This window comes from Arachis duranensis, chromosome 7 (assembly GCF_000817695.3).
Source record: "Arachis duranensis cultivar V14167 chromosome 7, aradu.V14167.gnm2.J7QH, whole genome shotgun sequence".
NCBI lineage: Eukaryota > Viridiplantae > Streptophyta > Magnoliopsida > Fabales > Fabaceae > Arachis > Arachis duranensis.
Genome location: NC_029778.3, coordinates 71,137,016 through 71,154,021, shown reverse-complemented (window position 1 = coordinate 71,154,021; position 17,006 = coordinate 71,137,016). Strand labels below are relative to the sequence as shown.

The following is a 17,006-nucleotide window of genomic DNA, read 5'->3' as shown; positions in this document are numbered from 1 at the left end:
ATGAGCATATTAGGTACAGAAAATTTCAATCCTCTCATATCGCAATCCAATTTTCAACACCTTACCATTCAATTCAGCCATACGAATGTTGTCTTTCACCCATTTATTACCATCCAGTCAGACTTTGGTTTTGAGAATTCGAGATTCTCTTCCACGAACAGAGAAAAAATCAATATCTATTACCTTTCTAATTTTCTCCCCAAATCTTTTTTCAACCTGAATAATTTTGAATTGCTCAGACAAATCCCAGAATTGGATCCAGATTGAAAAACAAGTAATACTTTTTCTGGTCCTGTTTATCCGATTCAACCTATTTTCTCTCGTACAAGATATAATTCTTAAAGAGTCAAAGAAATCCTTTTTCAATTCTAAAAATATCAAATTATTCTTAAAAAAAATTGAAATTGATTAGAATCTCTCTCAATCGATCAGAACTCCTCCATTTACCCCATACTCCAGTTACTCGTGAATTTAGCATGATCATCTCAATTACAGGTTCGGTTATAATATCCATGGAAATTCAACTTACTTGCTGACGCATGGGATTACGTACTAACTCACAAACATGAGCATAGCAAGAATCCAACAAAGTAGGGTTGGTATATACTTGCAGGCAAAACCCTCAAGCTTGGACCATTCCTACACTACAATTTTATTTTTCACCTACTCTTTTGTTTGTTGTTATTCTTTGTATTTCTGTCATCTGCTTTTGTTTGTCTTAATTTTAATTTGTTGCTTCATTTTTCTTTAATACTTTTAACTAAGTGATTTAAACAAAAGAATTAAAAAAGTTCACTACCGTACCCTAATTTCTTGATATATAAAAATTTATTCAATAATTCATAGTATAAAAATACTTTGTCCTAATACAATAAATCTCTTAGAAAAAGAAGTAAAACCAAAACGATTTTTGGCCGTTTTGAATCATGTGGCAGTAAGAAAAGACACAAAGTAGATTATGTCAAATGAAAAAAAAAATGCATAGAAAACATCATCGTCGTCACCAAGGACACAATGCTATTTTTTGAAATGCTTATTAAATTTGGAATAGTTTATTTCTATAATAAGCTCCAAAATCAATTTATTTTATTTATATTATATAAAATTAAAATAATATTGTATTATATTAAGATTTTGGCATATAGTATTTCATACTATTGCCAGGTCATCCTAACAGCAAGATTAATAATTTCTTATTCACTCCTATGAAAGATATATATAATTCAATAGAACTTGACAATAAAAAGCACATTAATGATAAACATTAATTTTTATGTTATAACCAATTTATTTTGGATAAATAATTGAATTCGTTCCTAAAAAAATATCCGTTTTTTAATCATTCTCTAAATTTTTTTTAATTAAATTCGTCTTTTAAATATTTAAAATTAATTGTGTTAATTTTTCTGTCATTTTTTTTGTTGACAGTTTCAAAATTTGTTAATGTGTCACGTTAAGTGATACTATAATATATACATAGGAGTTTTAATTGACTATTAGCATGATAAATTTATAAAATTAGATCAAATCAAAACTTAATTTAGAGGAAAACTTGAAGTATTAAAATTTCTTATTTTTGGGTTTATTTAATCTAATTTCATAAACTTATCATGTTAATTTGCCAAGTAAAACTACTAGCTAGGTGTATGTTGTGATATTACTTAATATGTCACATCAACAAATTTTGACGCCGTTAGCAACGGAAGTGACGGAAAGACTAAAATAACTAATTTAAATTCTTTAAAAGACGAGTTTGATTATAAAAATCTTTCGAAAACTAATTTGGAGAATATAAATAACTTTTTGGAGACTAATTTAACTATTTACTCAATTTATTTTATAAATTAAAGTTAACAACACATAAATCTAATTAAAATGATGATTGTTACAAGGGTAATTATCATCTTGATTAAGAGATCGAGGTCATTGTTATATGTTATCTAATACCATATGAGTATATGATATTTCTGATCAAAATTAAAGTAATTGCACACACATAATTGAAATAGTTTCTTTTTATTCTGTGAGTTGAAATATAAGAGGAAATTGAAAAATTTTTAGTGGCAAGTGAGTATATAATTTTATTTATTGATAAAAATTACAATAATTCTTTTATTCCAGAAAAAAAATCAAGAAGTTATATAAAAACGCATGGAATTACTTTACAACTTAGAATTTCAAATTTATCCTAAGAGAACATAAATGTATGTAAAGTCTTTAGAAATGTGTATATTATCTGTTAGTCTGCTACACAAATATTCAAACTTGTAGCTTACAAAATGTGAATTCTTTTTTACATGGGATCATTTTTATTGCATACATACTTTTGCGTAAAGAAAGTCATTAGATTTTTCAAAGTTTGAATTGCTTAATGCAAAAATTAGTATATTCTTTAATTTTTGGATTTCATAATTAGTTAGAAATTTTTAAAACATTAAACTACTAACACAATTAATATATCAATTAGTTTTAACTTTTAATAAAAATAATTTTAAATTAATACAAAGTAAAAGTAATTTATCAAAGAGGAATGCTAGGGACAGCAACTTTTGTGATTTGTAGCTATCAAATAGCCATCAATGATAGTTTTAATGGTGTGAGATTGGTGTGAGATTTCATCCAATGACTCACTTTTTTTTGCTGGTTACATGCTGGTTAGAATTTAACAAAGTTGCTGCCCCTAGACTTTTTCTTTATGTAAAATAGACTTTACATTAATTTCATAAAAAATTACACTATATCCAGTTGTCTATAAATTGAGTATCCCATCAAAATTCATCATCATCATTGAACAACAATGGCAGAAAATGATGAAGTAATAATGCTGGATTTCTGGCTAAGCCCATATGCGAGGAGGGTCCAAATAGCACTAGAGGAAAAGGGCATCAAGTATGAGATCAAAGAAGAGGACTTGCCTAATAATAAGAGCACCTTACTCCTGCAATTGAATCCTGTTTATAAGAAAGTTCCAGTTCTTATTCACAATGGAAAACCCATTTGTGAGTCACTTGTTGTTCTTGAGTACATTGATGAGGTTTGGAATCATAAGTCTCCTTCGTTGCTTCCTTCTGATCCTTATCACAGAGCTCAAGCTAGATTCTGGGCTGATTATGTCGACAAGAAGGTACCTCTTTTTTTATTTTTATTTTTTTCAATTATGTTATATGTACAACAAAAATATTCATTAATTAACCACTACATAAGCAAGGAATACGTATTTGGGGTTCATGAAAAAAAAAATTTGATTATGTTTTTCTAACGTTCTGGTAGTCGGATTATTTTATTCGACAAATATGTAAAGTATAATAATTAATTTAATAATTAATTTTTGTGTTTAGGAAATATTTTTGTAACTTTTTCCTTATATAAGCTTAACATTATATATGCAGTCAACTAATCATATCCTGATATAAAGGTGGTTAGATTCTACACATTCACTTTCTAACTGTTTTTACTTTAGAAGAATTTGATTCTGCAAATTTAATAGTGATAAACCATTTATTTTGTCATTTTATAACTTTTGTCACTTTAAAAACTTTTTTCCTTATCGAATAACCCTTAGTATGATGAAGCAGATATACGACAATGCTATGAAGTTTTTCAAAACAGAAGGAGAAGAGAAAGAAGATGGAAAGAAAGGGTTGATCGAGGGTCTGAAAGTAATGGAAGAACAAGTTGGAGGAGACAGGACATATTTTGGTGGAGACAACATTGGATTTGTGGATGTGATACTTGTCCCATTGTTCAGTTGGTTCTACGTCTACAAATTCACTAACAACTTGAATTTTGTGAGCCAAGAAAGCTTCCCTAACCTCTTTGCTTGGGCCAAGAAGTGCACTGAGAGAGACAGTGTGTCCAAGTGTATTCCTAAGGAACAAAAGGTCTTTGAGCATTTTCAGCAGAGGAATCTCTTGAATTCTGATCAGTGAAATTCATGTATGCCATGCTTCTTTGTTGTGTGTTTTTTTTTTTGAATAATGGCATATATGACACTTTGGTGTGCTATGCTATTTGTTTGCTGCTTATTTGTGGCCTTTTAGTTAGTTTGTGTTTGAAACAAGAATAAACTATCATTTTTACCCACGAAAATTTTAAAGGCTGACAAATCTATTCACGAACAAAGATAAATTACAGTTGTATCCATGAAAGATGGGTTTCATATGATAAAATTATCCAGAAAAAATCACCTAAAATTTTCAAATTATCCTTTTCCTAACTCTAATCACAACATCCTTCTTCTAAATCTCAACCATCCTTTTACTCTTTTCATGGATTTTATCACTTCTATCACTAACATCACCACCACTGCTACCACCAACCATCAGTCTCACCTTCCTCCTTCTTTACTGTCGCGAAATAGAGAAAATCACAGTGACGCGTACGGATGGATTGGAGTTCGCGCAACGACGCGAGCGCGTGTCTGACGCGCACGCGTGGAGAGGAAAATCGTCAAACGACGCGTACGCGTGACATGCGCGATCTGCAGAAAATTCAGAAAACGCTGGGGGCGATTTCGAATCGCGTTTTGACTCAGTTTTTTGCCCAGAAACACAGAATAAAGCCAGGGAACATGTAGGGACTCAACATATACTTAACAATTCATAATTCACAATTTTAGGATTAGATGTAGTTTTTAGAGAGAGAGAGAGGCTCTCTCCTCTCTCTTAGGTTTTAGGATTTAGGATTTCTTTTAGGATTAGAATTTCTACTTCTCAATTTCCAGGTTCAATGTTCCTTTAATTTATTTTCTACTTTTACTTATTCTATTACTTTAATTTATGAACCCTTATGTCAGACTTGATTTCTCTTATTTATGTAATTTGAGGTAATTCATATTTATGACTTTAATTTAGCTTTTTACACCCTTTTGGCCTTGGTTGGGTAATTAGTAACACTTGAGTTATCAAACTCAGCTGTTGATTGAAATTGAAATTCTTTGCTGATTAATTTGTACTCCAATAACTCTAGTCTTTCCATAGCAGTTGACTAGGACTTGAGGATCAAATTAATTAGTCCGCTTGACTTTCCTTTATTTAGTAAGGGTTAACCAAAGTGGGAGCAGAATCCAATTCTCATCACACCTGATAAGGATAACTAGGATAGGACTTCAATTTCTTATACCTTGCCAAGAGATTTTATAATTATTAATTTATTTTCCTTGCCATTTAAATAACTTGTTCCTTACTTTAAAAACCCAAAATTATATTGTTTTCTTTAACCAATAACAAATCATACCTCCCTGCAATTCCTTGAGAGACGACCCGAGGTTTAAATACTTCGGTTATAAATTTTATTGGGTTTTGTTACTTGTGACAACCAAAACTTTTGTACGAAAGGATTTTTGTTGGTTTAGAAACTATACTTACAACGCGATTATTTATTTGTGAATTCTTTTCCGATAGAAAGTCCGTTCATCAAAATGGCGCCGTTGTCGGGGAATTACAAACGTGTGCCTTATTATTGGTTATTGTAAATATTTTTCCTTTGCTTGTTTATTTGTTTTTGTTTTTATTTTTTGTTTTTAATTTTTATTAGCTACTATGAATTCTCACCACTGTCGCTATGAGTTTGGTTCTAATTTTGTTGAAAGGAATGGAAGCTATTAGAGGAACATGCATCAAGGTCAAAGCAATCAAAGATGGAAGGAGTCACGAGGATCTGATCAACCCTTTCGGCAATAACACCTTCCAAAGTACCATGGACGACGACCATTCTACAATGCATGCCAAGACAATAGTTATGGTGGACCCCTTAGTGACAACCAACCTCCACCAATTTACCATGGTCAAGAGCCATTTTGAGGTGCGTACCAAGATGATAGATATGGTGGACCCCCTTGTAATTACCAACAAGCCCCACCCTATGATTATGAACCACCTCCACAATATGCCTTTGAACCACCGAACTCACAAGCCTCTTTCCGCCATTCACCTCCATATGACCCTAACCCTTATCCACCACACCAGCCACCATATGAGCCACACCTAGCACAACCACCTCAATATTCACCATCTCCATATCCTTATCAAGAAGAACCACCTCCATATTATGAGCCATCTCTCCCAACAAATGAACCCTCCTATCCACTCCAACCTCTATTGGATAACAACACACTCATCTCTAACATTATTGGTCTCACCTCTACACTCCAAAATCTTATATCCCGCATGAACCGATCCTCTACTTCCAATATTCAACCCTCAATCTCTAGTGCACTTCCTTTTCAACCACATAATGATCTTTTCATCCCATCACCACCCTCTATTGAAGAGCACCCACATCCATCAATCCAAAAGCAAGATTATCCTGGTTATGAGATTGACATAGAACAAGAGAGTAGGGATCATTTTCACGAATTCATACTTCATAAGGAGCTAGAGGAGGCCTTAAAGGTGAAGGTAGTAGAGACTCTTGAAGTCGAAGGAGTGGTTGAAGAATTAGTGAAGGAAGACATCAAGGAGAAGTATGATTTTGTCTTAGAGCAAGAGGAGGCCCAAAATGTGAAGGTAGAAGAGACCTTTGCAGATGAAAGAGTAGTTGAAGGGAGTTGTCATAAAAGGGAGATCATCAATGAGGAGTACGATTTTATACTTAAACAATTGGACAAAGAAGCAATTATTGAAAAGGAAGAAGTGGTTGCAGACTTAGGAGATGCTGAGCCTCCATTGGAAAGTCCATTCATAGAGCCTCCTTCCAAGGTGTTTGATGTTGATGTTGAGGAGGATGTACAACCTCCAAGGCATATCATAGTTGATGACTTTGAAGGGGACGATCAAGAGATGGATTCAATCATTAATGAATTCTTATCTACATTTGAATTCTCTCCCATTGGACTTGATATGGAGTTTAAAGAAGAAGAAGCACAACCTCCCATGCTCTTGGTGAACAATGAAGAAGAAATCAAATTGGAAGAAAGCTACCAAGAGGAAGAGGTTGATATTGAAGAAGCTTGCAAAGAGGTGGAAGATGTCAAAAAAGAGCACAAGGGAGTGGAGCTTGCAAGATCATTAGAAACACCTCCCCAAAGCCATTACTGTCCAATACAACATTCAAGTGGGTAAAATTTTTATCCTTAACCTTTACTTTCTCACTTGAATATGGGCTTCTAGAGACGGATGGTCAATTTAGAGCTCTTTGTGGCATTAAGAGCAAGAGGAAGATGGTTAGTGGTTGGAGTTGTCAAGCAAGGTTCAACATGGTTGTATGCTCCAAGTTGAAATGCAAGGTTTGGTGTAAAACTCAATTGAATAGGTCTAGGAAGCTGTTTGGATGCCTTAGTGAGAATTTTAATTGCGTCCCACCCGGATGGAATCACCATGGTCCACTTGAAGACGGGTGTAGAATCAAGATTTGGGATCTGGGAATATATGAGGATCAATTTTGGGAGATCAAAGCTTGTGAAAAACTCCATCAAAGCTTGAGGAATTTACGTGGTATTGATAGAGCTTATTGGAAGTCCAAGCATTAGTGGAAGTTTCAAGACAAGTTCAAGCACAAGCCACCATGACAAGGAGTTCACCAAATGTCCAACTTAAGGACTTTAACTAAAAGTGCTAGGTGGGAAACAACCCACCATGGTATGATCGTTCTTTTTCAGTTTAGTTTTATTTTATTTTGTTTTCTTCTTAGTTTTATTTCATTCTATTTTTCTTAGTGTTCATTCATAATGTCTGCATCAACATCTGTATTTTGCATTCTGCATACTGCATATTAAAAAAAAGGGGATCGACGCACACGCATCATATGTCTATGCGCCCTTGAACAGAGAGTTACGCGCGGGAGTGGTGCGTGGCGCAGAAACCATGCCACGCGTTCGCGTACCTCACGCGTACGCGTCCCCTGCGAAAAATTCAAACCACGCATACGCGCCATTGACGCGCACGCGTGACTATGTAAAATCGGCGTAAATGATGTTTGGCCAGAAAGTTGTGTTGGTGTGGGGCTGGAACTATGCTGGGAGCACAAGCTCCATCACGCGTACGCGTCCCTGACGCATGCGCGTTGCTTTTCCACAATGGCCATCCACGCGTACGCATCCCCGACGCGTACGCGTCACTTGAACTTTATGCGATCCACGCGTACGCGTGATGTACGCGTACGCATCACATGCGATGCACGATTGAACCATCTCAGCGCCTGATTATCTTTACCCCAATCCTAATTCTTTTCATTCCTACTTCTTTCATTCTTCTTTCTTTCTTTTCTTCTCCCCCTCTACTCTTTTATCCTTTTAATTTGCTGCATTTATTTATGGTTTTATTATTTTGGTTTCTTTTCTTCTTTCTTTTTCATGCATTCTTATGTTGGTGTTAGAATTCTATTTGGGTCATACCTTACTATACTTGAGCTTGTAGATTTTCTGAGGAGTGATTTGATAATTGCACTTAATTTTGGCACTCATATACATTTGGATTATATTATTTTCATTTCTATTTTCACATTGCACACCAAGTGTTTGTGAAAAAGCTCCTATGGCATTTTGAATCATATTTTGTTTTACTCTTCTACTTTCATGCCTCTTTTTCACAATACTTGGATGCCATATGTATTTGGGATTATCATTAACGATTGTCATCATTACACATGCTCTTTAATTTGGCACATCTGATACTTGATACTTGAGCTATACTTCTCATGCCTATTCCTTGTATGCTTTTACCTCTTGCATCTATTTCATTATGAATTGCCTTTTCGCTCTTAAATGATGTCTTACCTACATGTTGTAGCTACCATGTATTTAAGCTATTATCCTCTTTTTGGCATTTATTATCACTTGGAATCTCTTCCTCCCGATTTTTTGATTCTCTATATTTAATATTCTTCCTTTTCTTTCATCTTTAGACATGGGTACCCAGAAAGAAAAAGAGAAAGCCACTACCAAACCACCAGCAAGGAAAGGAACCAAGAGACCTCCAGCTAAGGCGCCTCCATCTACAAGCGTCAGTGGAAGCTACCCGTCCACTTGCACATCTTAGCATGCACCGAGGACGGTGCAATCTTTAGGTGTGGGGAGGTCGATACCGACTTTCATGGGTTAGTTATTTTCTTCTCAACACCAATGTTTTATTTTCTTTGTTAATTCATTGTTGCATTTGCATGTTTGATTGCATGTTTGTTTGATTTTGTGCATATTTTACCACTTGGTTGAAGTAATATTTACTTTTTCAAGAAACTTTTTAAAGTATTTCACTAATTTGAGTAAAATTTTTTGAAAAACTTGTTTGAAGAAATTTTATTTTGGAACATGGTTTAGAGCTCGAACACACAAAACCTATGAGATTTTTTAGCCTATTTGATTGGTTATATTTTATCAACCAATATTTTATTTTTAGTGTGTGTTGTTCTCTCTAAAATTATGATTTATATCTTACTTAATTCTATATTTCCATGGTTTAATGTATGCATATACTTATATGATTGAGGCCTTGTTTCACTCAGCTTACATACCCATATGGCCTTAACCATTCATTATCCCTTGCAAACCAATTTGAGCCTATTTTACCCCATTTGCTCTTTGTTTTAGCACATCATTAACTCTAAGTGAAAAACAATAATGTCCTTAATTTGAATCCTTGGTTAGCTTAGACTAGTGAAAGTGTTCATGATTTAAGTGTGGGGAAATTGGGGTTGAAAATATTTGGTTTGAGAATTGGGTGTTGTGTATTCTTGTGAAAATGTGTAAAATAATAATTGAGCATATATTCTTGCATTCAAGAATTTAATCATATGCATTGAAAAAAAATTATTAAGAAAAGAAAAATAGAAAAAGAAAAAAAAGAGCAGAAAAATAAAAAGAGGACAAAATGCCCCAAAGTAAATGGCGATAGCAATGTATATGTACTGTACTCAAAACTTGGAATGCATAAATATGTAGCAAACACAGTTAATGGGTAGTTAGGCTTTATATTATGATTACATGGATTGTCTTAAGTTAGGTGAAAAGTTTAAGTTAATTAAGGATTCAGATTTCAGTCCACTTGACCAAATACAATCCTACCTTGACCTTGACCCCATTACAACCCTTAAAAGACCTCTTGATATGTGTATATGTGCATTAAATTTTTGTTGATTGTTAGATGAAGAGCAAGCCATAGAAAGCAAGATTAGTAGAAAATTGAGAGAATCGAACCTCAAACACCTGAGCGATTAGAGTATATACACTTCCAGTGAGGGTTCGATGTTCGGTTCCTTGTTCCATGCTTTCATGAGCTATTTTCTTCTTGCAATTTATTTGTACTTTATTTTGTGATTTGAATTAGTGAAGTCCAGTTCATATTTGTTCTTGAAGGATTTGTTTACTTTTAACTAAGTAGGTAGAAATATTTTGCATGTAGTTGCATTCACATAGATAGGTTACATTTCATAAGTCTTGCTCTTCCCTACTCATTTATTTTATCTCCTTAAGCTAAGCATGAGGACATGCTAATGTTTAAGTGTGGGGAGGTTGATAAACCATTATTTTATGATTTATATTGTGTTTAATTGAGTGGTTTTATCAAGTCTTTACCCACTTATTCATATGATTAGCATGTATTTACGATTCCTTCCCAAAATTGTTCCATGGTTGAAAACTTGCTTCCTAGAGATCTTTTTATTGTGTATTTTAATTCTCCTTTATACCATTCGATGCCGTGATCTGTGTGTTAAGTGTTTCAGGCATCATAGGGCAGGAATGGCTTAGAGAATGGAGATGAAGCTTGCAAAAATGGAAGAAATACAAGAAACCAAGGAGATGACCAGCGAACACCGACGCGGACGCATAGCTCACGCGACCGCGCAAAATAGAGAAAATCACAGCGACGCGTACGTGTGCCTGACGCGTACGCGTGGATTGGAGTTCGCGCAACGACGCGAGCGCGTGCCTGACGCGCACGCGTGGAGAGGAAAATCGTCAAACGATGCGTACGCGTGATCGACGCGTACGCGTGACATGCGCGATCTGCAGAAAATTCAGAAAACACTGGGGTGATTTCGGGCCACGTTTTGACTCAGTTTTCGGCCCAGAAATACAGAATAAAGCCAGGAAACATGCAGAGACTCAACATATACTTAACAATTCATAATTCACAATTTTAGGATTAGATGTAGTTTTTAGAGAGAGAGGCTCTCTCCTCTCTCTTAGGTTTTAGGATTTAGGATTTCTTTTAGGATTAGAATTTCTACTTCTCAATTTCCAGGTTCAACGTTCCTTTAATTTATTTTCTACTTTTACTTATTCTATTACTTTAATTTATGAACCCTTATGTCAGACTTGATTTCTCTTATTTATGCAATTTGAGGTAATTCATATTTATGACTTTAATTTAGCTTTTTACACCCTTTTAGCCTTGGTTGAGTGATTAGTAACACTTGAGTTATCAAACTCAGCTGTTGATTGAAATTGGAATTCTTTGCTAATTAATTTGTACTCCAATAACTCTAGTCTTTCCATAGGAGTTGACTAGGACTTTAGGATCAAATTAATTAGTCCGCTTGACTTTCCTTTATTTAGTAAGGGTTAACCAAAGTGGGAGCAGAATCCAATTCTCATCACACCTGATAAGGATAACTAGGATAGGACTTCAATTTCTTATACCTTACCAAGAGATTTTATAATTATTAATTTATTTTTCTTGTCATTTAAATAACCTGTTCCTTATTTTAAAAACCCAAAATTATACTGTTTTCTTTAACCAATAACAAATCATACCTCCCTGCAATTCCTTGAGAGACGACCCGAGGTTTAAATACTTCGGTTATAAATTTTATTGGGTTTTGTTACTTGTGACAACCAAAACTTTTGTACGAAAGGATTTTTGTTGGTTTAGAAACTATACTTACAACGCGATTATTTATTTGTGAATTCTTTACCGATAGAAAATCCGATCGTCAGGTACTGACGCAGCCAAGCTTCCTTTCCACCCCGTCCCGTTCTCTCTCTCGCTCGTTCTCTAAAACACTCAAACGGCGACCACTTCTCTCTCCAACTTCACTATCCTCTCTTTTTGTGATTTCTGGTTTACGTTCTCTCTTCGCTGTTGCTGCTGCTCTGTAATCTCTTTCCAGCATGGCTGCAATATCTATACTCAAGTCTTACTACTACCTTAAAGATCGACGGTGGAGAGATTGCGATTTTTCTGATGGTGGTAGATTTGGATTTTGACATGGTTAGTTTTGGAAAATCCTAACCCTCTACGTTTTAGGGAAGAAGATGATTGTAAAACAAGATAAAGAAGAAGAAGGTCAAGTGAAACAGATGCTGTTTTGCTGCTGCCATGCTCAATCATAATTGTCATTGGTGTTGTGACAGACTGATAGTGGAAAAGGAGGAAGGTGAGGCTAACAGTTGGTGACAGTAGTGGTGTTAGTGAAAGAGGTGGTGAAATTCATGAAAAGAATAAAGGAAGGGTTGAGATTTGGAAGAAAGATGTCGAGATTAGGGTTAGGAAAAGGATAATTCGGGGTTTTTAAGTGATTTTTCAATGTCTGGTTAATTTTGTCATACGAAACCCATCTTTCATAGATACAATTGTAATTTTCTTTTTTTCACGGATAAATTTATCAACGTTTAAAACCTTTGTGGATAAAAATGATATTTTACTCTTTATATAATTAAGTTGAATCTTTTCTTTTGTTTTGATACAATTTTCAATAATAATTCGTCATTTTGGTTAGAAAATTAAAACATATAAATTTATAATTATAATATGCACAAAACAACACACTATTTTTTGTGCGATATGTAAGTGTTATTTGTCAATTTTCATAAATAAAAATTTGTTCTAAAAAAAGGGCACAAAATTGCAAGTTTATAGAAAAGAAAACTTTTTTTGTTAGTCCTTAAAAAAGAAAAATACCATCACTAGAATGTCTACTATGGCCATAAAATGAGTCTATATTCAAATTTCAAACTCCAAACATCAAAAGAACAGGTGATGAGCCACCATATATGCTATACACAAGTGAGTTCATATAGTTCAATATGTAAATAATACTTAACTATTATTACTAGCTATATAACCAATGCAATTTGGAAATTGGGGGACAGATATTGTGGGAAACAAATATTATTAGCTCTATCTACTTTGATACATGAGTTCACCAGAGCTTTCCCTTAGTCCATCAAAAACTTATTCTTGTAATCCAAAACAGACTCATAAACTTCCTTCCCATCTGCAAGAGTTATAGACACACTTTTTCTCTTCATGCATCTATTAGCCCATGAGATGATATTTGGACAAAATGTCTCAAGTTTGAAGTTTCCAAACATCTCATATGTATAAAACCAGCAATAGAAAGGGATGAGAGCAACATCAACAAACCCAAATTGCTCCCCTCCAAAATAAGGCTTGTCTCCGAGAAACTCCTCCAATTGTTTCAAGCTCTCAATGAAGCCCTTCTTAGCCAACTCTTGCTCATCTCCCTTGGAATTAGTCCATATTCTCCTAGAAAAATGATACACCTGCATTAATTTTGGAGAAAATTACATTGCTACATCGTCATTAGGTGATATGGTACACTAACATTTTCTAGAATCTAGATTATATATCATGGCACTTACTAATTTTATATTTTGTAAAAATACAATGCTAAATAATCAACAAAATTTATTATTTTCAGCAATACACTTAATTAAATTTATTTAAAGAGTAAATTCTAAACTTTAAACTCTAAATCCTAAATTTTAATAGTATATTAAAAAAAAGATTGGCTCAAAATATTGCTTAATATTTATAAATCGTATTCATTGTTTAACATTTTTTTTATTTTAACATAGATTTTGTAGCTTCACATATTAATTCAAAAAATGAATGTTATGTATGCACAAAAGAAAGCAGTTTTGGTAGGTAGATAATGATTTTTATAAATAATGTGAATAATTGGCTCTAGAATTGACTCAATAAAGTAAAAAAATACTCCACCTCCAAATTACCTCTTAAACTTTAACATTAGAATAATCATCTGCACACTTAGCAAGTTGAATATTCAACATCCATTGTTTATATTGTTTACTATTCTCATTGTCTACCTATACTTTTCAAAAAAAAATATGAAGAACTAACTAGTCATCAATTTACCTTCTGATCTACAAAATCAGCCCAGAATCTGGCTTGAGCTTTGTCATAGGGATCAAAAGGAAGCAACATTGGAGCATTATTATTGTTGTTGTTCCAAACCATATCAATATACTCAACAATTATGAGGGACTCACATATTGGTTTCCCATTATGTATAAGAACTGGGATTTTCTTTTGAACTGGATTCATTTCTAAGAGCAAGGAGCTCTTGTTGATAAGATCTTCCTCCTTGTACTCATACTTGATTTCTTTCTCTTCCAATGCTATTCTTGCTCTCATGCCAAACATGCTGAACCCTGAGCCTAACAAAACAACATTATTGTTGCTAATGTCCCCCATTGTAAGAAGACTCAACAAGTGAAGTGAGATAGGGACGTAGCAAGAGGACAAAGCCTATATAAACAATTAGATATTTTTTTGAGTTCTTAACTTGGACATAGGATAAGTATGAAAAAAGGTCAACAAGGGCGGCAACCAGATAGAAAAATAGACTATAGTCTAGAATATTATTTTGGTATTTGAGTTACGAAAAATGATATGATAATTAAATTCAACACTATCTTATCTGTACATAAAAAAATTAATAATTAAATTAGTTATTTATATAATATACATATTAAAATACATAATATATATTAAAAATAAATTAAATATACACAAATGTATAATAATTAATTTTGTGACTAATTTTTAGTATATATATTTTTTAATCATATTCAATTAAATTTATACTTTTAAGTCATCCATAAAATAAGAAAAAATTACAAAGCTGTGTTATTCTTTAGTTTCTTTACACCATTTTTATTTTTTTTCGCCCTAAGTTGGATTATATTTTTTTTAATTTGTGTTTATCATTAATTAGTGTGAAATTCTTGGATAGAAATGATTCCATCTCAACATAACACAACACATTCACAACCACTCACTAGAATATCTAACAAGGTATTATTAGCATAGTGATATTGTCGTCTAGATTGGCTCAAACAGATTAGAAAAGCTGAAATGATAATAAGTAAAGCAAGTGAAATATTACAAAGCAAATACTATATAAGCATTTTGTATTCCAATCAAATACAAAATGCATAATTATTGCACTAACACCTTTATTATACAAAATAGAAGTGTGCTTCTATTTTCCAAAGGCATTCTTTATGGCTTGTACAACATAATCATACACCTTCCTATCATCAACAAGTGACTTAGAAACAGTGTCTCTCTGCATGCACCTTTTGGCCCAAGCCATCAATTTAGGACACTCTGCTTCCATTTTGAAATTGCCGTAATTCTCAAAGGTATAAAACCAGCTATAAAATGTGATGAGACAAATATCAAGAAACCCAAAAGTGTCACCCCCATAAAATGCTTTTTCTCCCAAAATATCCTCTAGTTGCTTCAAATTGGAGATCAACTCCTTCTTACATGTTTCATGTTCTTCACCTTCCGAGAGCCATAGTTTCATCCACGTATTATTATACTGCATTGATAAAGATATCCAATATGGAAAAGTCTATTTATCAATTATCATGCAACAAAAAATGTTAAATTCAAATATTAAAAATTAATAAAATTGCAGAAAATAAATGAGCTGTCAATTTTCTTGTACTGCCTGATTTGGAGTGTATAGCAATTTTTTGAAAAAAAAATCTAAGAGATTACAATTAAAAAAAATTGTTTGTTTAGGATCCGAACCTATTTTTAATCTATAATTTTATCAACAATGTGAAGTAGACCTTTTTACCCTAGAAATAAAATTTCAAGACAAGTAGATAATCAAGGAAGAAAAGCAAATCTCTCCTATATCTGAAGAAATTAAAGATGCAGCTCGGTACACAAGCATCTTGTGTTAACGCAGGATTTAAGGAAGCGCCACACCCAAAGGATGTAGTATGTATGAAAGAATACTGAATGATAGACAAGAAAATCATAGTCTTTCTCTTAAATTAATGGAAACCACATACGTCAAAACAAGTGAAAGCAAGTACCTTTTGGTCAATGAAGTCAACCCAAAATCTGGCCTGAGCTCTCTCATAAGGATCCGAGGGTATGATTGGAAATTTGTCATTCCAAACCTCATCAATGTACTGAACTATAATTGCAGATTCACATATTGATCTACCATTATGGATCAGAACTGGAACCTTCTTGTGAATTGGATTCACCTGAAGAAGCAAAGAACTCTTGCTCCAAAGATCTTGCTCCTTGTACTCATAATTGGCACCCTTTTCAGCCAATGCAATCCTAGCCCTCATACCAAACATGCTTGGCCATGTATCCAACAGAACAACCTCGTTCTCCATATTTATTGTAGTTCCTAATTAAGGATCTAACAAAATTCAAGCTAAGGGATATAAGTTGTTCTGTGGCTCCACTCCTACTACTCACTCCAGTTGTTGACTACAAAAAACAGGGACAAAGTTTTATAACAGAAAAGAATGAAATAATGATGAGCGCGGTAGAAAACTTTTGGAATTTCAAAAGTTAGAGCTTGGGCTTACTAAGGAAGGTATAATTTCGACGCACGTGTAAAGTTACAAAGTTATCCATTCACATTCACATTTCGGACTAACTAGAGCCAAACAGATAAATTATTTATACTATATAATATATTTTAATAATTATTATATTAAAAAAATTTAAAAAATATATTATAAATAAATTTTAAATTTGTTTATTTTTAAAAAAGACATAAATTATTTATATTAAAGTTATACAAAATTATATTTTTATTTTTTATTTTTTTATTTACATTAATGGCTACACTTTATTTTTTTTTTTTTGCGATTTTTTTGTTTGTAAATAATTAAAAAAATAAATGAATGAGAATAAAAAATATATAAAAATGTTATATTAAATTTAAAGAAGTTTTGATAATTAGTATAAGAGATTAAGAAATGAAGAGTAGTAAGAGTCTTAATATGTATAAGTTGTAGAATTTGAATATTTGTAACT

The 17,006-nt window shown here is 33.1% G+C and overlaps 3 protein-coding genes across 3 annotated transcripts; 1 reads left to right on the top strand and 2 right to left on the bottom strand.

Moving 5' to 3' along the window:
• The first annotated feature begins 2,774 nt into the window (after positions 1-2,774).
• LOC107459915 (probable glutathione S-transferase parC) lies at positions 2,775-4,096 on the top strand. Its single transcript, XM_016078223.3, has 2 exons — positions 2,775-3,124; positions 3,576-4,096. Exons 1-2 carry the CDS (start codon positions 2,798-2,800, stop codon positions 3,927-3,929), a joined length of 681 nt encoding a protein of 226 aa, XP_015933709.1. The 5' UTR covers positions 2,775-2,797; the 3' UTR covers positions 3,930-4,096.
• An 8,934-nt stretch (positions 4,097-13,030) lies between these two features.
• LOC107459946 (probable glutathione S-transferase) lies at positions 13,031-14,428 on the bottom strand. The gene is made up of 2 exons (XM_016078264.3): positions 14,058-14,428; positions 13,031-13,441 (listed from the first exon to the last, which is right to left on the bottom strand). Exons 1-2 carry the CDS (start codon positions 14,394-14,396, stop codon positions 13,094-13,096), a joined length of 687 nt encoding a protein of 228 aa, XP_015933750.1. The 5' UTR covers positions 14,397-14,428; the 3' UTR covers positions 13,031-13,093.
• Positions 14,429-15,132: 704 nt separating this feature from the next.
• Positions 15,133-16,542, bottom strand: LOC107459580 (glutathione S-transferase 3). Its single transcript, XM_016077814.3, has 2 exons — positions 16,040-16,542; positions 15,133-15,531 (listed from the first exon to the last, which is right to left on the bottom strand). The coding sequence occupies exons 1-2, from the start codon at positions 16,352-16,354 to the stop codon at positions 15,187-15,189; spliced, it is 660 nt and encodes a 219-aa protein (XP_015933300.1). The 5' UTR covers positions 16,355-16,542; the 3' UTR covers positions 15,133-15,186.
• Between the last annotated feature and the right edge of the window lie 464 nt (positions 16,543-17,006).